The 22,689-nt window shown below is 49.2% G+C and overlaps 1 protein-coding gene across 1 annotated transcript in view; it reads right to left on the bottom strand.

Moving 5' to 3' along the window:
• The window catches only part of LOC119974367 (integrin alpha-E-like), a 406,093-nt gene that overhangs the window by 122,762 nt on the left and 260,642 nt on the right, over window positions 1-22,689 (bottom strand). Inside the window, 1 exon segment of the mRNA XM_038813139.1 lies at window positions 14,328-14,469. Within this exon segment, the coding sequence (XP_038669067.1) occupies window positions 14,328-14,469 (142 nt within the window).

The raw sequence follows: 22,689 nt of genomic DNA, 5'->3' as shown, positions 1-22,689 counted from the left end.
TGAGTGGGAGACGGTAGCACACTAAAGTCGAATAGCTGTATTTTTCCCTCCAACGCAATGGTTGACTTGGTGACTGATGAACTGGTAAGGGAAAAGTCATAAGATTCAGAAAGAGCAACGAAAAACGATGCTGCTGCATAATGCTGAGCGGGAGAGAGAAAAACAGAATAAGTGTACATGAACGGAGTCCGAGCAGAATAAAAGACTCTCTATGACAAAGTGTGATTGGATCTATTGGGTCATCCCAAGGAAAAAAGGGATAAAAGAAAGGGACTGTGGACATAACTGACGGCTGCAATCTATCACCTAAGAAGCTGAACACAAATAAGCAGACAACCCACATTACTGTCCATTAGCTTCACAGATAAAGTGTGATCTGCTTGGACCTGTAAATTAGTACCTAGACACTGTAATATGTTGATCTCTGTTGTTTACCAATAGGTTTGCTGTAATGACTTGGTGTCAAGTCTGAATCCCTCACAATTATGACTGTACCTTCACCACAAGGACTGCAGTGGCGTAGTGGTATTGTCTCTGGGATAATAATCTAGGGACCCAGGGTAACCCTCTGGGATCCTGGGAATCTGCGTTTGAATTCCACCATAGCAGTTGGTGGAATTTGAATTCAATAAAAATCTGGAATTGAATCCAATAATAATCTGTAATTAAAAATCTAATGATGACCATGAAACCATTGTTGACTGTTGTAAAAACTCATCTCGTTCACTAATATCCTTTAGGGAAGGAAATCTGCCGTCCTTAACCTGGTCTACATGTGACTCCAGACACACACAAATTCGGTTGACTCTTAAATTCCCTCTGAAAGCGAGACTCTCAGTTCAAGAAGAGAATAGGGATGGGCAACAAACGTTGGCATTGGCAGCAATGCCCACATCCCAAGGGAGGATAAAGCAAAACAAAGAGGTGGCTCATGACTTCCGATGGAAGGAGTGGTCGCACACAAGTTGGCTAAGACTCGAAGGTGTTGGTTTTGGCCCTTCTCACCCATGTTTTGGGTAGATTCTGCAGAAAAGTGGACTGGAAAGTGTGATGGGAAGAAACTGTCCCCTGGATTGGCATATTTACTGGCTATCAGACCTGGCAGAACATGATGCGGGACCTGCCAAAGGAGTTGGAGGAGACTTGTGAAGCAGCACCAATTGTGAAAATGGCGGAGGAGGAAGAGTCATTAGCGGCGGGAAAGCCTCAGATGGAGCAACTGATGAGCTTCATCAAGGAGGAATTTCAGCAGCAAAAGAAAGATGTACACTGACCGGTTGAAGGCGATTGAGGCAGTAATGGCACCTCATCTGTTTTGGGGCCACTGCTGTTTGTCATTTTTATAAATTACCTGGAGGAGGGTGTAGAAGGATGGGTGAGTAAATTTACAAATGACACTAAAATCAGTGGAGTTGTGGACAGTGTGGAAGGATGTTACAAGTTACAGAGGGACATAGATAAGCTGCAGAGCTGGGCTGAGAGGTGGCAAATGGAGTTTAATGCAGAAAAGTGTGAGGTGATTCATTTTGGAAGGAATAACAGGAAGACAGAGTACTGGGCTAATGGTAAGATTCTTGGTAGTGTGGATAAGCAGAGAGATCTCAGTGTCCATGTACATAGATCCCTGAAAGTTACCATCCAGGTTGAGAGGGTTGTTAAGAAGGCGTACGGTGTGTTAGCTTTTATTGGTAGAGGGATTGAGTTTCGGAGCCATGAGGTCATGTTGCAGCTGTACAAAACTCTGGTGCGGCCACATTTGGAGTATTGCGTGCAATTCTGGTCGCCGCATTATAGGAAGGATGTGGAAGCATTGGAAAGGGTGCAGAGGAGATTTACCAGAATGTTGCCTGGTATGGAGGGAAGATCTTATGAGGGAAGGCTGAGGGACTTGAGGCTGTTTTCGTTAGAGAGAAGAAGGTTAAGGGGTGACTTAATTGAGGCATACAAGATGATCAGAGGATTAGATAGTATGGACAGTGAGAGCCTTTTTCCTCGGATGGTGATGTCTAGCACAAGGGGACATAGCTTTAAATTGAGGGGAGATAGATATAGGACAGATGTCAGAGGTAGGTTCTTTACTCAGAGAGTAGTAAGGGCGTGGAATGCCCTGCCTGCAACAGTAGTGGAATCACCAACTCTAAGGACATTCAAATGGTAATTGGATAGACATATGGATGATAAGGGAATAGTGTAGATGGGCTTTAGAGTGGTTTTACACAGGTCGGCGCAACATCGAGGGCCGAAGGGCCTGTACTGCGCTGTAATGTTCTATGTTCTATATTTTCAAGTCAGGGTGATGAGTGACTTGGAGGGGAACATCCAGGTGGTGGGGTTCCCAGGTATCTGCTGCTTAAGGTGCTGTTTAAGGAACCTTGGTGAGTTACTGCAGCACATTTTATAGATGGTACACACGGCAGCCACTGTTCATCAATGGTGGAGGGTTTGAATGTTTGTGGAAGGAGGAGCAATTAGTGGGCTGCTTTGTCCTGGATGGTGTCAAGCTTCTTGACTGTTTTTGGAGCTGCACTCATCCAGGCAGGTGGAGAGTATTCCATCACACTCCTGGCTTGTGCCTTGAAGATGGTGGACTGACTTTGGAGAGAGACAGGAGGTGAGTTACTTGCCGCAGGATTCCCAGCCTTTGACCTGTCCTAGTAGCCACAGTATTAATGTGGCTAGTGCAGTTCAGTTTCTGATCAATGGTAACCCCCAGGATGTTGATTGTAGGATATTCAGCAATGGTAATGTCATTGAATGTCAAGGGGCATTGGTTAGGTCCTCTCTTGTAGGAGATGGTCATTGTCTGGCACTTGTGTGGTGCGAAGAGGAGGGAGAGGAGAGAGGAGCACAGTGATTATTAGACAAGATAGTTGAGCAAGTTAGAAGATACTCAGCGGCCCCCACAATGGAGTTTTTGGCGGAAAGGAAGAGGTTGCAGGGGCAGTTTGATCAGTTGACAACGGGAAAGCTGCGGAGGGCGAGGGGGGTGCAGTATGCGTTTTGGGGAGAAGGTGAGTTGTATGTCGGCAAACAAGTTGCGGCGTCAGGCAGCGCCTTGGGATATTTTGCAGGTAAGAGCGGAGAAGGGGGAGCTGGTTTCAAACCCGGAAAAGATAAATGAGGTGTTCATGATATATATCCCTATGTGCCGGTTGGAAAGGCGGAGGGGGTGGTTTCTGGACAGATTCTTGGTCCCAGAGCTGGAGGAGGGTAAGAGGCAGACACTGGAGGAGCCGTTGGGACTAAAGGAGGTGATGGATTGTATCAAGGGGATGGAGTCGTGCAAGGCCCCGGGGCCGGACAGATTTCCAGCGGAGTTTTATAAGCAGTTTGCGACAGAGTTGGCCCCTACTTGTTGGGGATGTTCAGTGAGGCAGTGGAGAAGGGTGAGTTGCCGGCAACATTACCGTGGATATCTTTGATCCCAAGAAAGGGGAAGGACCCACGGAGTGTGGGTTCTACAGGCCCATTTCTTTGTTGAACACAGACGTGAAAGTACTGGTCAAGGTGCTGCCGCGTAGGTTGGAATGGTATGTGGCAGAGGTGGTCTCTGAGGATCAAACAGACTTTGTGAAGGGTAGGTCGCTCTCCAGTAACATTAGGAGGCGGCTGAAGGTAATTATGACTCTGTCAGGGGAACGAGCACCTGAGTTTATTGTATCCATGGATGTGGAGAAGGCTTTCGATCGGGCAGAGTGGAGGTTTGAAATTCTGGGTAGGTTTGGGTTTGGGCTGAAGTGTGTGGCGTGGGTTCAACTTTTATTTGCGTCCCCTGTGGTTCGTGTTGGTACGAATGAGACGTGTTTGCTGTATTTTGGGTTACATAGGGGGACAAGACAGGGATGCCCACTGTCACCATTGTTATTTGTGTTGCCAATTGACCCTTGGCGATGGTCCTTGGGGAATCAGTTGAGTGGTGAGGGAGTGCGAGGGGGGGTAGGGAGCACTAGGTTTCGCTATAGACCTGTTGTTGTTTGTGTCTGACCCACTGGAGAGTATGGGCAGAATCATGGCTGTTGGAGAGATTTGGTGCCTTCTCCGGGTAGAAGTTGAATGTTAAGAAGAACGAGGTGTTCCTAGTGAATGCATCGGGGCGGCGGCCAATATGGTGTCACTGCCATTCAAGGTGGCAAAAGCGCGGCTCAGGTATTTGGGGATCCTGGTCATGCATGAGTGAATGACGATGCACAGATGGATCTTGACAGCCTTAGTCAAAGAGGTTAAGAGGGATTTCAAGAGGTGGGAGACTTTGCACCTGTCGTTGACAGGGAGGGTGCAGGTGGTAAAGATGAATGTGCTGCCAAGGTTCCTGTTTGTCTTTCAGACCCTCCTGATCTTTCTCCCCATGGCTTTCTTCCGGAGGATGGAGTTCAGCAGGGAAGGTACCGAGAGTGAAGAGGGCTCTGCCGTAAAGGTAGAGGCAGAAAGGGGGGGTTGGCGATCCCGGACCTGATGTATTATTTATGTGAATGTGGAGAAGGTGGTGGGTGGGAGAGGGGGTGGAGTGGATCAGGTTGGAGGAGGAGTCCTGCAGAGGTTCTAGTTTGAGGCCCTGGTGATGGCTCCATTGCCGTTAACCCTGGGGAGGTGTACGAGAAATCCGGTGGTGGAGTCGACTATTAGGATATGGAACCAGTTGAGAGGGCATTTTAAATTGGATAAAATATCGGTGATGACACTATTGTGTAGGAACCAAAGGATTAAGCCATGGAAGATTCGAAAGGATCCTTCAACAGGCGATCAGAGAGGCAAAGGCCACAACATCAGCCTCTTACCCCTGCAGTAGTCCTAGTTCCTCCGAGATCCCAAAGATTCCCTCCATCGGGATCGACCTGGCCTCAGCCCCCAATATCCTGGATAATGTCCCAAACACTGCCTCCCAAAAACTCACCAACTTCTTGCATCCCCAGAACATGGGTTAGCAGATTTCACCCGCCCCCGCCCTCACTTCTCACACCCAACTGCTACCCCCCGAAGAACCCGCACATTCTAGCCTAAGTCATGTGTACCCTGTGCACCACTTTGAACTGAATCATGCTCATTCTTGGAGGAGGTTGGGTTCACCCACCGCATTGCCTCACACCGATGTCTCCTATCTCCCTCCCGAACTCCTCCTCCCACTTATGCTTTATCCTCACCACCAGTGTCTTGCCCTGCTCCCCCAACCACCTGTATATGTCCCCAATCCTACAGGGAGCAGGAGTTGCTGCAATAACGTGCACTCCACAACTTGGGGGAACGTCAATAAATCCTTTCGCGCAAAGTCCTGTACCTGCATACAGCTAAACTCATTTCCCCATAGTAACTCAAACCTCTCCCGCCAGCAAACTTCCTCTCTGAGAACATATCCCTAACCCACTCCAACCCCACCTCCTTTCACTTTTCGTACATCCCAAGGTCACCAGACCATCAGGGAGTGCCCTACATCAACAGGCGGCTTGGCTGGGGGACTTGTATGACTTTCTCCAGCTGGATAATATTAAGTTCACTCTCAGGGGGTCAGAAGAGGGCTTTGAAGTGCAGTGGAAGCCGTTCATGACTTTATCTGAGGAACTGTTCATCGTGTGGGGAGAGGTGGAGGGGGAGGGGAGGGATTAAAAGGGGAAGAATTGTACAAACTGTTAATTATGTCTTGTTGGACTGTGTTTTCTTTGGTATATGTTTGAAATAAAATATCTTCAAAAAAAAAAGTGTCTCACAGCACTTTCTGGAGGAATTAGGGATGGGCCTTGTCACCACTCAGCTCATGGTCAGATTTTTGAAAAGCTAGCTGAGCAATGCAGCAGGCGATGTTCTGGAGGTAAGTGGCAACCCTGTGTACCTCTCAATTAGAGATGGGGAGACAGCAAACTTACAATAGTAAAGATGACGGAGGAGTCCAGCCCAAACAATAATGGTTTGGTGTTACAGGTAACTAAAGGGTGTGGCTGCCTCTATAGAGTTTCATGTGTGGTTCTCCGATAGGTCCATTAGCAATAGCAGGCAGGCTTTGAATGGCCCCAATCCCATGCCCCATTGCCCTGGACACGGAGGTCCTGGGTGCGCAACCCCCCCTCCAGCATCGTCCTCAGGATGTAGCTGTCGTGCACACTCCCTGGGAAGCGTGTACACCCGTGCATGATCTGTCTTGGTCACGCACAAACTTCCTGTTGAAGTAGGGCACTCCCTGATGGTCTAGTGACCTTGGGCCATCATGGGCCTCCCCCTCTGGGTCCCTCCTTGGCTTAATGGTCGGCCGAGTCCTCAGGTTGTGGGGCGCCATGAGCTCTGTCAACGGTGCTGCTGCCACCGCCTCCGGAGTCTGGCCGTGTAGCCTGCCAGCAGCACCCCTCGGGTAGCTTCTAATACCTGTAAGGAACTGGGAGAGGGTGTGAGACTGACAATCAGTGGTATTCCACCCCTGGACCTTCAGTCCCCCCGATTGTCCACCACTCGGCACACCCTGGCCATGCATCCCCAGCTGCAGGGCGGATCCCTGCTCATTGCATTCCACATCCTGTACCCCAAAAACCCACACGTAACGTTACCTGGACTGAGCGCTGGTCCCCTTCCCGATGCACACACTACCCTCTGGTTGTGGAAATGTCCCCTTTCTGGGGCTCAGCCCCTGAATGTTTGGATGTTTGTTGCTGCGTCCTAGGTGTTGCCTCCCACTGTGTCCAGGCGTCAGTCTGATTGGAGTGCTCGGCAATAACTCCCACATGCTACATGGCATGCTTATCCATGGGAATCCACTTGAGATGTGTCAAGTGTTCACTTATCTACAATTGCCAATTCCCAATTAGCTATAGCCTTCAGCCCCGTAGAGAGAGGTCTCCGCAGTCACAGGGAGTTATGAGTAGTCAGTGGGGCAGGAGCTGGGGTTGCCCCTGGAATGGGGCCACGTGATCCAGGGGTTGGCATTGTGGCACTATGGATGCTGAGACATACCAGTGTCCACCACAGTTCTCGATTTTGCCTCTCCCACGATTTAACTGCCTCGTCGCACTTTTGCTTAAGCGCAACGCACCCATTAAATCCCACCCATCATGTTTTTAAGTTTCCCTTTTTATAATACCATGTAAAATTCATTAACACCACGTTCAATCAATCCCGGCCCCGGGTCACTGTCTGTGTGGAGTTTGCACATTCTCCCCGTCTGCGTGGGTTTCACCCCCACAACCCAAAGATGTGCAGAGTAGGTGGATTGGCCACGCTAAATTGGCCTGTAATTGGAAAAACAATAATTGGATACTCTAAATTGTTAACAAAAAGACCACCACATTGATGTTTTTCTATTCTTGTGTCCCAAGTGCTAATCTATTCTTTCATTTGTTTCTTGATGAATTCCAATCCATGATGAGATCATTGGATGGGTATGAAGCACTGGTTTGTGCCCACTAAGAAGACAGTGGGCAGCACGGTAGCGCAATGGTGAGCACAGTTGCTTCACAGCTCCAGGGTCCCAGGCTCATTTCCCCGCTGGGTCACTGTCTGTGCGGAGTCTGCACGTTCTCCCCATGTCTGCATGGGTTTCCTCCGGGTGCTCCGGTTTCCTCCCACAGTCCAAAGATGTGCAGGTTAGGTGGATTGTCCATGATAAATTGCTCATAGTGTTCAAAAAGGTTAAGTGGGGTTAGTGGGTTGTGGGGATAGGGTGGATTTAGACGGGTCGGTCTTTCTGGTGCAGACTCGATGGGCCAAATGGCCTCCTTCTGCACTGTATATTCTATGCTATGTCTAAGAGGCTCTGGTCGTGGTAAATTAGAACAACTAACTGGACATCTGGGGCAAAATTCTCCCCCACCCAGCGGGGAGGGGGGTCCTGCCGTACCGGAGTGGCTCCCGCTCCGCCGACTGGCGCCAAAACTGGCGCCAACGGCCTTTGGCGCCACGCCGCCCAGTGTCGGGGCTGGCTGAAAGGCCTACGTTGGTCGGCATGAGTCCGCGCATGCGCCGGAGCGTCAGCAGCCGCTGACGTCACCACCGGCGCATGCGCGGTGGAGGGGGTCTCTTCCGCCTCTGCCATGGTGGAGGCCGTGGTGGCGGCGGAAGAAAAAGGGTGCCCCCACGGCACTGTCCTGCCCACCGATCGGTGGGCCCCGATCGTGGGCCAGACCACCGTGGGTGCACCCCCCAGGGTCCGATCGCCCCGCGCCCCCCCCCCAGGACCCTGGGGCCCGCTTGCGCCGCATGCTCCCGCCGGCACAGAGGTGGTTTAAACCACGTCGGCGGGAGAGGCCTGACAGCGGCGGGACTTCGGCCCATCGCGGGCCGGAGAAACGCCGCGGGGGGCACGCCAATTGGCGGGGCGCGATTCCCGCTCCCACCGATTCCCAGGTGGCGGAGAATTCCGGCCATGGCGGGGGCAGGATTTACGCTGGCCCCGGGCGATTCCCCGACCCTGCGGGGGGGGGGGTCGGAAAATTCCGCCCCTGAGCTATTAGAGTGAATATTTGGCAGCAATGAATACATCTGGTCCAGCAATAGGTGTCCGACCTTCACATTCCTCCTCCTCCTCTTTAAAATCTTCATGAAGTTCTGCCTGATCAGCCGTGACCTCATTGAAAGGCAGAGCAGGCTCAAGTGGCAAATTGGCCGACTTCTGTTCCAATTTTGTATGTTTGTCCTCTGCCTGCTGCTATGATCTCGAGGCCCTTGCTGGCAAGTACTGAAGGACATCACCAAACCTATTTAGACATCTGAAGCATGATTTCAACATGCTGATACATATCTTGATGCCCTACCTGGTGTTCTTATGACTCCCATTATAGCGTTCCTCCACCTAATTCATCACACGCGTCATGAGCCTGTCATGTACATAATGCTCTCCAAATTGCTTTCCTCCCTTTTCTTCTCCACTAATTTCTGCAATTCTGCACCTTCCTCCTGTGTCTCTCACTCCTGTACCCTTCCCTTCTGTGCACGTGCTGATCACACCACAGCATATCATCACTGTTGTGAATGGTGATTTTTTTCCCCATCTGACACCAATTGAAAACATCCACAGGGTCCCTGGCGGAATCCTCCCCCCCCCCCAACGCCGGGTGGGAGAATCGGCGAGGTGCTACGCGAGTCCCGCCACGCCGCCCCGGCACCCGCAAGCGATTCTCCCACCCCCCCCCCCAAACCAGCGCGGCAAGAATCACAGCTGGCCGCTTGGAGAATCGGCGCTCGCCGTTTGCAAAAGGCGAGCGCCGATTCTCCGGCCCGGATGGGCTGAGCAGCCGCCCCAACACGACAGGTTCCTGCCGGCGCTGCCCACACCAGTTCGCTGCCGGCGGGAACTGCGCGGGAACGCTGGGGGGGGGGGCAGCTTGTGGGGGGCAGGGATGTTCCTGCACCGGGGGGGGCTTCCGATGGGGTTTGGCCCGCGATCGGGGCCCACCGATTGGCAGGCCGACCTCTCTGAAAGAGGACCTCCTTTCCTCCGCCGCCCCTCAAGATCCACCCACCATCTTCTTGTGGGGCGGCCTCGGGACGGACGGCAACCGCGCATGTGCGGGTGACTTAATTTACGTGACGCCGGCCGCGTCATTTACGCGGCGCCGCTTTTTACGCTCCTAGCTCCCCGGGGGCTGGAGAATAGGGGGCTGGGAGCGGGCTCCGACGCCGGAGTGAAACACTCCGGTTTTCTCTCCGGCGTCGGGACTTTGTCTCCATTTCGGAGAATCGTGCCCCCTGTCTCCTCAACTCCTCTCTCCTGCTGGTGTTCATTTGAAAACCCACAAAAAAACTCAAAAAAACCCAAAGTGAATTGACAGCAGCTGTAAGCACTGAGACTGGATAGAGGTCATGCAATCTAAACTTTAAAGTCACCAACAAAACACATGTGAAATTTGTCTCCTTTTCCCAAACTCCAGAAACCCTGGGCTGGATTCTCTGTTTGGGAGAATAAGTCCCCACGCCGGCATGAAAACGGTGTGTTTTACGTCAAGAAAACTGTCGCAAAACGGCCACCGATCCGCAGTTTTGCTGGGGGCTAGCAGGAAGGCAATGTAGAGCTCCCAGCTCTAGCTGCCGATGTACATAGAACATAGAACATAGAACGATACAGCGCAGTACAGGCCCTTCGGCCCACGATGTTGCACCGACATGGGAAGTCAAAAACTAAAGGCCATCTAACCTACACTATGCCATTATCATCCATATGCTTATCCAATAAACTTTTAAATGCCCTCAATGTTGGCGAGTTCACTACTGTTGCAGGTAGGGCATTCCACGGCCTCACCACTCTTTGCGTAAAAAACCTACCTCTGACTCTGTCCTATATCTATTACCCCTCAATTTAAGGCTATGTCCCCTCGTGCTAGCCACCTCCATCCGCGGGAGAAGGCTCTCACTGTCCACCCTATCTAACCCTCTGATCATTTTGTATGCCTCTATTAAGTCACCTCTTAACCTTCTTCTCTCTAACGAAAACAACCTCAAGTCCATCAGCCTTTCCTCATAAGATTTTCCCTCCATACCAGGCAACATCCTGGTAAATCTCCTCTGCACACGTTCCAAAGCTTCCACGTCCATCCTATAATGAGGCGACCAGAACTGTACGCAATACTATAAATGCGGCCGTACCAGAGTTTTGTACAGCTGCAACATGACCTCATGGCTCCGGAACTCAATCCCTCTACCAATAAAGGCCAACACATCATAGGCCTTCTGCACAACCCTATCAACCTGGGTGGCAACTTTCAGGGATCTATGTACATGGACACCGAGATCCCTCTGCTCATCCACACTGCTAAGAATTTTACCATTAGCCAAATATTCCGCATTCCTGTTATTCTTTCCAAAGTGAATCACCTCACACTTCTCTACATTAAATTCCATTTGCCACCTCTCAGCCCAGCTCTGCTGCTTATCTATGTCCCTCTGTAACCTGCAACATCCTTCCACACTGTCTACAACTCCACCGACTTTAGTGTCGTCTGCAAATTTACTCACCCAACCTTCTGTGCCCTCCTCTAGGTCATTTATAAAATGACAAACAGCAACGGCCCCAGAACAGATCCTTGTGGTACGCCACTCATAACTGAACTCCATTCTGAACATTTGCCATCAACCACCACCCTCTGTCTTCTTTCAACTAGCCAATTTCTGATCCACATCTCTAAATCACCCTCAATCCCCAGCCTCCGTATTTTCTGCAATAGACGACCGTGGGGAACCTTATCAAACGCTTTACTGAAATCCATATACACCACATCAACTGCTCTACCCTCGTCTACCTGTTCAGTCACCTTCTCAAAGAACTCGATAAGGTTTGTGAGGCATGACCTTCACAAAACCATGCTGACTATCCCTAATCATATTATTCCTATCTAGATGATTATAAATCGTATCTCTTATAATCCTCTCCAAGACTTTACCCACAACAAACGTGAGGCTCACCGGCCTATAGTTACCGGGGTTATCTCTACTCCCCTTCTTGAACAAAGGGACCACATTTGCTATCCTCCAGTCCTCTGGCACTATTCCTGTAGCCAATGATGACATAAAAATCAAAGCCAAAGGCTCAGCAATCTCTCCCCTGGCTTCCCAGAGAATCCTAGGATAAATCCCATCAGGCCCCGGGGACTTATCTATTTTCACCTTGTCCAGAATTGCCAACACTTCTTCCCTACGCACCTCAATGCCATCTATTCTAATAGCCTGGGTCTCAGCATTCTCCTCCACAACATTATCTTTTTCCTGAGTGAATACTGACGAAAAGTATTCATTTAGTATCTCGCTTATCTCCTCAGCCTCCACACACAACTTCCCACCACTGTCCTTGACTGGCCCTACTCTTACCCTAGTCATTCTTTTATTCCTGACATACCTATAGAAAGCTTTTGGGTTTTCCTTGATCCTACCTGCCAAAGACTTCTCATGTCCCCTCCTTGCTCGTCTTAGCTCTCTCTTTAGATCCTTCCTCGCTTCCTTGTAACTATCAAGCGCCCCAACTGAAACTTCACGCCTCATCTTCACATAGGCCTCCTTCTTCCTCTTAACAAGAGATTCCACTTCTTTGGTAAACCACAGTTCCCTCGCTCGACCCCTTCCTCCCTGCCTGACTGGTACGTACTTATCAAGAACATGCAATAGCTGTTCCTTGAACAAGCTCCACATATCCAGTGTGCCCAACCCTTACAGCCTACTTCTCCAACCTACACATCCTAAGTCATGTCTAATGGCATCATAATTGCCCTTCCCCCAGCTATAACCTCAGCCCATACTACCTCGGAAGAAGAGTCCCCATCTAGCATCCTTTCCGCCACCGTAATACTGTCCTTGACTAGCAGCGCCACACCTCCCCCTCTTTTGCCCCTTCTCTGAGCTTACTAAAACACCTAAACCCCGGAACCTGCAACAACCATTCCTGTCCCTGCTCTATCCATGTCTCTGAAATGGCCACAACATCGAAGTCCCAGGTACCAACCCATGCTGCCAGTTCCCCTACCTTATTTCGTATACTCCTGGCATTGAAGTAGACACACTTCAAACCACCTACCTGAACACTGGCACCCTCCTGCGAAGTCAAATCTGTGCTCCTGACCTCTATACTCTCAATCTCCCGTACCCCAAAACTACAATCCAGGTTCCCATGTGGCCCGGAGCATTGCCGGGTTCGTGGCTGCACATGCGCACAGCGGCGGCCTGCAGCAGCCACGTCGTACTTCATGGCAGACTCAGCCCACGGACCCGGGCCCTCTACCGCCCGCCCACAGTGCCCCCAGACCCGACTGAAGCCACTCTGCCCTGACTGTGGCGGCGCCGGACTGAGTCCACAGCCACCACACTTAGTTCACGACGGGTGTAACCATGAGAGTACAACGTCTTCGGAAACTCGGCCGGTCAGGGACGGAGCATCATTGGGTGGGTCTCAGGCCATTGCCTGAGGCCGTGGATACATAGCGCGTTATTCCCCTCGAGTACGCTGCTTTTCAGGGGGTGGAGCATGGAGGAAGAGGCCCCACCCCCGATTTTGGCAACATCGGGGATTCTCCGCCTCCTCATCGAATGTGATTACGGCGTCGGGGAGCGGAGAATCCAGCTGCTTGTCTGGCTGTGTTCAGACCAAATATCTGTTCAATTCAGTTAAAAATAGTTCATTACCAAGTCTTAATGATTGATCAGTTTGTGTTATACATAGAACATAGAACATAGAGAAATACAGCACAGAACAGGCCCTTCGGCCCACAATGTTGTGCTGAACTTTTGTCCTAGTTTAATCATAGTGTCCAAAATTCTATGATAATCTAAGGACAATTTATCATGGCCAATCCACCCAACCTGTACATCTTTTGACTGTGGGAGGAAACTGGAGCACCCGGAGGAACCCCACTCACACACGGGGAGGATGTGCAGACTCCACACAGACAGTGACCCAAGCCGGAATCGAACCTGGGACCCTGGAGCTGTGAAGCAATTGTGCTATCCACAATGCTACCGTGCTGCCCTTAAGAACAAATTAATCTACACTCCATTATTCTACCATAATCCATGTACCTATCCAATAGCCGCTTGAAGGTCCCTAATGTTTCCGACTCAACTACTTCCGCAGGCAGTGCATTCCATGCCCCCACTACTCTCCGGGTAAAGAACCTACCTCTGACATCACCCCTTCATCTTCCACCATTCACCTTAAATTTATGTCCCCTTGTAATGGTTTGTTCCATCCGGGGAAAAAGTCTCTGACTGTCTACTCTATCTATTCCCCTGATCATCTTATAAACCTCTAACCTCTGGCAACTTTCAAAGATCTATGAACATAGACCCCAAGATCTCTCTGCTCCTCCACATTGCCAAGAACCCTACCGTTAACCCTGTATTCCGCATTCCTATTTGTCCTTCCAAATGGACAACCTCACACTTTTCAGGGTTAAACTCCATCTGCACTTCTCAGCCCAGCTCTGCATCCTATCTATGTCTCTTTGAAGCCGACAACAGCACTCCTCACTATCCACAACTCCACCAATCTTCGTATCATCTGCAGATTTACTGACCCACCCTTCAACTCCCTCATCCAAGTTGTTAATGAAATCACAAACAGCAGAGGACCTCTCTGACTTCTATTGGTTATCATCTCAACTACTCCAGTAAACAGGTTAAGTTTTTTTTATTCATTTGGATGTGGGTATCGCTGGTTAGGCATTCGTTAGGCACTGGTTAGGCGCTGGTTAGGCCAGCGACGCCCACATCCCATGCACATGTACACATGCCTCAATTGAAACCAGAAGTGGGAGCCTGGAGCCGGGCAATAGATTTACCAATTTTACTTTGCATCCAGCCCCAACTCTGCTGATCTTGAGCATTAAAACTCTCCCAGTGTTTCCACTGTAATCCATGGCAGAGTTTAATCTTACCCTTATTTTTGAGATCCCCTTGAAATAAAGGTTCTTTGGGTAGGACAGGACCATGGTGGTGAGATATGAATCTTCTCCAGAATTGGACAGAACAATAATCAAACTCACTTCTTTCGTTTTACCAACAATCCATAAAAGGCTTCTGAAAAAGAGTTATAGTTTGCATCAGTAAAACAAGGCCAACTGTGAATAATTTTTGTGACGATTACATACAATTCTATCATTTGACACTCTCTTATGTGTGGCTTTCTCCATCACAACTCCATTACAGAATCACAAATAATACAGTGCAGAAGAGGCCCTTCAGCCCATTGACGCATAAAAAACATCCAACCTGTCTACCGAATCCCATTTGCCAGCATTGGCCCATAGCCTTGAATGTTATGACGTGCCAAGTGCTCATCCAGGTACTTTTTAAAGGATGTGAGGCAACCCGCCTTTAGCACCCTGTCCATGCCCCTCATAATCTTGTCCACCTCGATCAGGTCGCCCCTCAGTCTTCTCTGCTCCAGCGCAAACAATGCAAGTCCATCCAACCTCTCTTCATAGCTGACATGTTCCACCTCAGGCAACATCCTGGTGAATCTCCTCTGCACCCCCTCCAGTGCAGTCACATCCAGTGGCGATCAGAATTGCACACAGTGCTCCAGCTGTGGCCTCACCAATGTTCTGTACAACTCCAACATGACCTCTCTGCTTTTGTAATCTATGCCGCCATTGATAAAAGCGAGTGTCCCATATGCCTTTTTCACCACCCTATTAACCTGCCCTTCTGCCTTCAGAGATCTATGGACAAAGGCCAAGGACTCTGTTCCTCAGAACTTCCAGCATGGTGCCATCCATTGAATATTTCCTTGTCAAATGACTCCTTCCAAAGTGTATAACCTCACACTTTCATAGAATTGTTTTTAAATATAGAATTTACAGTGCAGAAGGAGGCCATTCAGCCCATCGAGTCTGCACTGGCTCTTGGAAAGAGCACCCTACCCAAGCCCACACATCCACCCTATCCCCATCACCCAGTAACCCCACCCAACACTAAGGGCAATTTGGACACTAAGGACAATTTTATCCTGACCAATCCACCTAACCTGCGCATCTTTGGACTGTGGGAGGAAACTGGAGCACCTGGAGGAACACAGACACACATGGGGAACGTTCAGACTCCGCACAGACAGTGACCCACGCCAGAATCGAACCTGGGACCCTGGAGCTGTGAAGCAATTGTGCTAATCACAATGCTACCATTAACCTTTTCAGGGTGAACTTCCATCTGCCACTTTTCTGCCCATTTAACTATCCTGTCTATATCTTCCCGTAACCCAAGATACTTAACATCACTGTTAACCACCCGGCCAATCTTTGTGTCATCCACAAACGTCCTGATCCTACCCTCCACATAGTCATCTGTGTCGTTTATATCAATGACAAACAACAGGGGGCCCAGAACAGATCCCTGTGGTACTCCACTGATCACTGGCTTCCAGTCACTAAAGCAGCCGTCTGTCATCACCCTCTGTATCCTACAGCTAAGCCAATTTTGACTCCACCTTATGAAGGTTACTCTGTATCCCATGCGCATTTGCCTTCTTTGTAAATCTCCTATATGGGACCTTGTCAAAGGCTTTGCTGAAATCCACATAAACTATATCAACTGTACTACCCTCATCTACACACCTGGTCACATGTTCATAAATTCAATCGAATTTGTTAGGCATGACCTCCTCTGACAAAGCCATGCTGGCTATCCCTAATCAAGCCTTGCCTCTCAGGACCCCGAATGTGGAGATGCCGGCGTTGGACTGGGGTGAGCACAGTAAGAAGTCTTACAACACCAGTTAAAGTCCAACAGGTTTGTTCAAACACTAGCTTCGGAACACTGATCCTTCCACCTGAGGAAGGAGCAGTGCTCCGAAAGCTAGTGTTTGAAACAAACATGTTGGACTTTAACCTGGTGTTGCAAGACTTCTCAGGACCCTGACCTTCCTGTTGCTTGCCATTTTAACAAAGACCCTGCTCCCATGCCCACACGTCTGTTCTTGACTGCTGCAATGTTCCAGTGAAGCGCAACGCAAACTGGAGGAACAACATCTCATCTTCCGGTTAGGCACGCTACAGCCTTCCAGTCTCAACATCGAATTCAACAACTTCAGGTGATCAGCTCTACCCCACCTCGACCCATTTTGTTTTTCATTTCATTTTAACTGTCTTTTACCATTTCTTTCTTTTTTTAATATACATTTAATTCTCCCCCCCCCCCCAATCTTATCCACCTTTCCTTCACCTTTCCTCCTTTTTGCTTCCCCCTTCCCCTCCCCCCACATCTACAGTTCATCCTCTGATGTTAGTTTCTCTGCTGTTTGACCTTTCACATCTTTTGTTCTCTCTGGGGACTGCCATTAACACTATTTCCCCCTTGGATTCTGTGGCCATTAGCACCCAGTTTCCCTGGGTTTCTGTGGCTATGACTCATCTTTCATTCTCACTCCACATTATAAATATTTCCCACTTTCTCTGTCTGTTAGCTTTGACAAAGAGTGATTGGACTCGAACGTTAGCCCTTTTCTCTCCCTACAGATGCTGTAAGAAGTCTTACAACACCAGGTTAAAGTCCAACAGGTTGTTTCAAACACGAGCTTTCGGAGCGCTGCTCCTTCCTCAGGTGAATTCGAAAGCTCTTGTTTGAAACAAACCTGTTGGACTTTAACCTGGTGTTGTAAGACTTCTTACTGTGCTCACCCCAGTCCAACGCCGGCATCTCCACATCATGGCTACAGATGCTGCCAGACTTGCTGAGATTTTCCAGCATTTTCTCTTTCACTTCTCTCCCAGTGGAGATAGATTCTCTCCTTCAGAATTTTCTCCAACGGTTTCCCTCCCACTGACATGAGAGTCACTGATCTGTAGTCCCCTGCTTGTCTCTACAACCTTCCTTAAATAGTGGGATCACATCAGCTATTCTCCACTCCTCTGGCACCTCCCCCATGGACAGAGAAGAATTAAAAATTTAGGTCAGAGCCCCTGCTTCCTCACTTCCCACAACAGCCTGGGACACAATTCATCTGGACCAGGATATTTGTCCACTTTTAAGCCTGCCAACACTTCCAAATACTTGTCATTCCCTGTGAGAAATGGCTCAAGGACCTCACAGTCTCTCTCTCTCCCTGAGTTCCATAACTACCTCCTCATTCTTTGAGTGAAGGTAGATGTGAAATATTTGTCCTTTGGCTCCAGCCACAGAATCCATCCTTGGTCCCTAATGGCCCCCACTCCTATCCTCTTTTCATTGATATACTTATACAATATCTTGGGATTTTCCCTATTTTTTTTAGAACAGTACAGCACAGAACAGGCCCTTCGGCCCTCGATGTTGTGCCGAGCAATGATCACCCTACTCAAGCCCACGTATCCACCCTATACCAGTAACCACACAACCCCTATTACCCTTATTTTTTAGGCACTAAGGGCAATTTATCATGGCCAATCCACCTAACCCGCACATCTTTGGACTGTGGGAGGAAACCGGAGCACCGGAGGAAACCCACGCACACACGGGGAGAACGTGCAGACTCCACACAGACAGTGACCCAGCCGGGAATCGAACCTGGGACCCTGGAGCTGTGAAGCATTGATGCTAACCACCATGCTACCCTGCTGCCCACTTTTAGCCAGAGCTTTCTCATATCCCCTCTTTGCTCTCCTAATTGCTTTCTTAAGCTCAGATCACACCATGTGCTGCAGGACTGACACCTTCTTAGTTTAATACATTCACCATCGTGCAGCAGTAAGTGATTTTCACTCTGGATACTGACGTGCACCTACACCTGAACATATGTTTTCCTACACTTTCTGTACTAATGCCTCCATTGATTTACTCGCCTTGTACCTGCTAAAATCCTCTCTTGCCTTCTCATCGTATCCTGAATGTCTCTGGTCATCCATGGTTCTCTGGGCTTGTTACTCCTTTTGACACTTGGGCCAGATTTTTAATGCTGGGGGGACGGGAAAGAGTGTGGGCAGGATTTGCAGATTGCAATCTTGCCGAGTGGCACTCAATCCCTCTGCATCGACAACAATTTCCAATTTTCAAAGGACTTGGCAAGGAAGGGTTACATTGTTCCAATCATTCTAATATGATTTAGGAAACTCATGAGATTGGGAGTTTTTGCGAATTTAAAGAGTTTAAAGCTGATGTGGTGATGTTACAGGAGACTCATTTGAGGGTGAAGGATCAGGTGAGGCTTAGGAAGGGTTGGGTGAGTCAGGTGTTTCATTCGGAGTTCGATAGTAAGACTCGAGGAGGAGCATATTTATGGGCAAGAGAGTGAGGTTCCAGATGGAGAAGGTGGTGGCTGATCAGGAGGCAGGTACAGGTAGTGGTATTGATGCGTTAGAGTGGAGGTTGGTGGCATGGCGAGCGTATATTGGCCCAACTGGGACGATACAGGATTTCTGGAGAGGGGGCTGGGTACCATCCCGGATTTGGATACCCATCAGCTGATAGTAGGGGAGGTACTGGAACGTGGTGTTGGAGCCGAAGGTGGACAGGTCCCAGTCATGCTCGTTGACCCAGTCGGGGGGGGGGTGAAGGCATTGGCTGGGCTCATGAGGGAGATGGGAAGAGTGGACCATGGAGGTTTGTACACCTAAGGGATCGAGAGTATTCATTTTTCTCTGCGGTTCACAAGGTGTATTCGAGGATTGACTTTTTTGTGGTAGGAACGGCACTGTTGGTTGGGGTTAAGAAGTCAGAGTATTCGACAATTGTGATTTCAGATCATGTTCCTTATTGGATGTATGTGGTTCTGGAGAAGGGGCCAGCCCAGAGGCTGGGGTGGAGGATGGATGTGGGGTTATTGGCGGAGCAGAGCCTCTGGGACAAGATAGGGAAGGTGATTGGGAATATGTGGAGTTTAATTGCAAGAGTGCAGTCGCGCTGTCAGTGGTCTGGAAAGCTCTGAAGGCAGTGGTGAGTGGGTAGGTGAACTCGTTCAAAGTTCAGGTGGGTAGGGAGGAGAGGGAGGAATGCCAACTGATAGAAGAGATTCTTATGGCAGAGGGGAGGTAAGTGGAAGACCCAGACCCAGGTCTTCTGGCAAAGAAGAAGGAGTTGCAGGCGAGGTTGTCGACCTATTGTCCACGGGGAAAAATGGGTGCATCAGCTGAGGAGGACGAGGGAGGCTGTGTATGGGGAGAAGGCAGGGCGAGTGCTGGCAGGTCAGCTCCAAAGGGAGGCCGCAGCGAGGGAGATAGTTTGTGTGGTGGATAGGATGGAGGAGTTGGTGGTGGCTCCGGATCAGATTAATAAAGCGTTCGAGGAGTTTCTATAGGGACCAGTATAGGTCAGAGCCATCGGAGGAGGAGCGGGAGTTTCTTAGTGGGCTGGAGTGTCCAAAGTTGGGGGAGGCGGAGGGGGGACAGGAGATGAAGGTAGTGATTGGTCGGATGAAGGCAGCGGTACCCAATGGGTTTCCAGTGAATTTTACAAAACATTTAAGGATAGGCTGGTGCCGTTGATGGTAGGAATGTTTAAGGACGTGATGGTTAGGGGTGTCCTGCCGCAAACAATGGGCAGGCCTCCATCTCGCTGTTGCTAAAGAAGGACAAGGATCCGGTGCAGTGTGGGTCTTATAGGCCCATATATCTCTGCTGAATGTGGACACCAAGATATTGGCAAAGGTGCTGCTGTTAAGGTTTGAAGGGTGTCTCCCAAAGGTGATTGGGGAGGATCAGACGGGGTTTGTAAAGGGAAGTCAGTTGTCCTCGAATGTGAGGAAGTTGTTGAACATGATACTTTCTCCGACAGAGGGGAGGGAGACGGAGGGGGTGGTGTTGTTTGATGCAGAGAAGGTGTTTGATTGGGTGGTGTGGAGGTATTTAGGGTCATAAAGTCATAGATGTTTACAACATGGAAACAGGCCCTTCGGCCCAGCCTGTCCGTGCCGCCCAGTTTCTATCACTAAGCTAGTCCCACTTGCCCGCATTTGGCCCATATCCCTCTATACCCACCCTGCCCATGTAACTGTCTAACTGCTTTTTTAAAGGAAAAAATTGTACCCACCTCTACCCCTGCATCCGGCAGCCCGTTCCAGATGCTCACCACCCTCTGTGTGAAGAAATTTCCCCTCTGGTCTCTCTTGTATCTCTCCCGTCTCACCTTAAACCTCTGCCCTCTAGTTCTGGACTCCTCTACCTTTGGGAAAAGATGCTGACTATCTCCTTATCTATGCTCCACATTATTTTCTAGAACTCTATAAGATCACCCCTGAGCCTCCTACGCTCTAGGGGAAAAAGGTCCCAGTCTATCCAGCGTCTCCTTATAATTCAGACCATCAAGTCGTGGTAGCATCCTCGTAAATCCCTTCGGCACTCTTTCTAGTTTAACAATATCCTTCTATATCGGGTGACCAGAACTGAACGCAGTATTCCATGTGTGGTCTTACTAATGTCTGTACAACTTCAACAAGACGTCCCAATTCCTGTATTCAATATTCTGACCCAATAAAGCCTAGCATGCTGAATGCCTTTTTCACCACCCCTGTCCACCTGCAACTCCACCTTTAAGGACCTATAAACCTGTACCCCTAGATCGCTTTCTTCTGTAATTCTCCCCAACTCCCTCCCATTAAGGTCCTGTCCTGATATGCTCGACCAAAATGCATCACCTCACATATATCCAAATTAAACTCCATCTGACATTCATCGCCCCACTGGCCCAATTGGTCAAGATCCTGTTGCAATCTTATATAACATTCTTCACTATCCACTATGCCACCAATCTTGGTGTCTCGACAAACTTACTAACCATGCCTCCTACATTCTCATCCAATCATTATATATATAACAAATAAAAGTGGACCCAGCACCGATCCCTGAGGTACATCACAGGTCACAGGCCTCCAGTTTGAAAAACAACCCTCCCCAACCATCTTTGTCTTTGGTCGCCAAGCCAATTTTGTATCCAATTGGTTACCTCACCCTGGACTCAGTGAGATTAACCTTTTGCACCAACCTACCATGTGGTACCTTGTCAAAGGCCTTGCTAAAGTCCATGTAGACAATGTTGACTGCATTGCCCTCATCTACCTTCTTTTTACCCTTCAAAAAACTCAATCAAATTCGTGAGACATGACTTTCCCCTTACAAAGCTATGCTGACTTGCCCTAATTAGCCCTTTGCCTGTCGAAATGCCTGTAGATCCTGTCCCTCAGAAAACCTTTGAACAATTTATCCACTACTGAAGTAAGGCTAACTGGTCTGTAGTTTCCAAGCTTATCCCTACATCCCTTCTTAAACAAGGGCACAACATTTGCGACCTCCAATCTTCAGGCACCTCTCCTGTGGCTGTTGCGGTGATTCAAATACCTCAGCTAGGGGGCCATCAATTTCCTCCTAAGTCTCCCATAACGTCCTGCGATACGTTTTTTTTTCTTTTTTTTAGAGAGAAATACAGCACAGAACAGGCCCTTTGGCCCACGATGTTGTGCCGAACTTTTGTCCTAGGTAATCATAGAATTTTGGACACTAAGGGCAATTTATCATGGCCAATCCACCCAACCTGCACATCTTTGGACTGTGGGAGGAAACCGGAGCACCCGGAGGAAACAAACGCAGGACACGGGGAGAACATAATTTTCATTAACGACTTGGATGAGGGAGTTGAAGGGTGGGTCCGTAAATTGCAGATGATACGAAGATTGGTGAGGTTGTGGATAGTGAGGAGGGCTGTTGTCGGCTTCAAAGAGACATAGATAGAATGCAGAGCTGGGCTGAGAAGTGGCAGATGGAGTTTAACCCTGACAAGTGTGAGGTTGTCCATTTGGAAGGACAAATCTGAATGCGGAATACAGGGTTAATGGTAGGGTTCTTGGCAATGTGGAGGAGCAGAGAGATCTTGGGGTCTATGTTCATTGTTCTTTGAAAGTTGCCACTCAAGTGGATAGAGCTGTGAAGAAGGCCTATGGTGTGCTAGCGTTCATTACGCAGAGGGATTGAATTTAAGAGCCGTGAGGTGATGATGCAGCTGTACAAAACCTTGGTCAGGCCACATTTGGAGTACTGTGTGCAGTTCTGGTCACCTCATTTTAGAAGGATGTGGAAGCTTGGAAAAGGTGCAAGGAGATTTACCAGATGTTGCCTGGACTGGATGAGTAGGTCATACGAGGAAAGATGAGGGTGCTAGGCCTTTTCTCATTAGAACGGAGAAGGATGAGGGGCGACTGATAGAGGTTTATAAGATGATCAGGGGAATAGATAGAGTAGACAGTCTAGAGACTTTTTCCCCAGGGTGGAACACACCATTACAATGGGACATAATTTTAAGATAAATGGTGGAAGATATAGAGGGGATGTCAGAGGTAGG

This window comes from Scyliorhinus canicula, chromosome 12, assembly GCF_902713615.1.
Source record: "Scyliorhinus canicula chromosome 12, sScyCan1.1, whole genome shotgun sequence".
NCBI lineage: Eukaryota > Metazoa > Chordata > Chondrichthyes > Carcharhiniformes > Scyliorhinidae > Scyliorhinus > Scyliorhinus canicula.
Note: the sequence above shows the minus strand (reverse complement) of the source record. Positions and strands in the feature narration are given on the sequence as shown.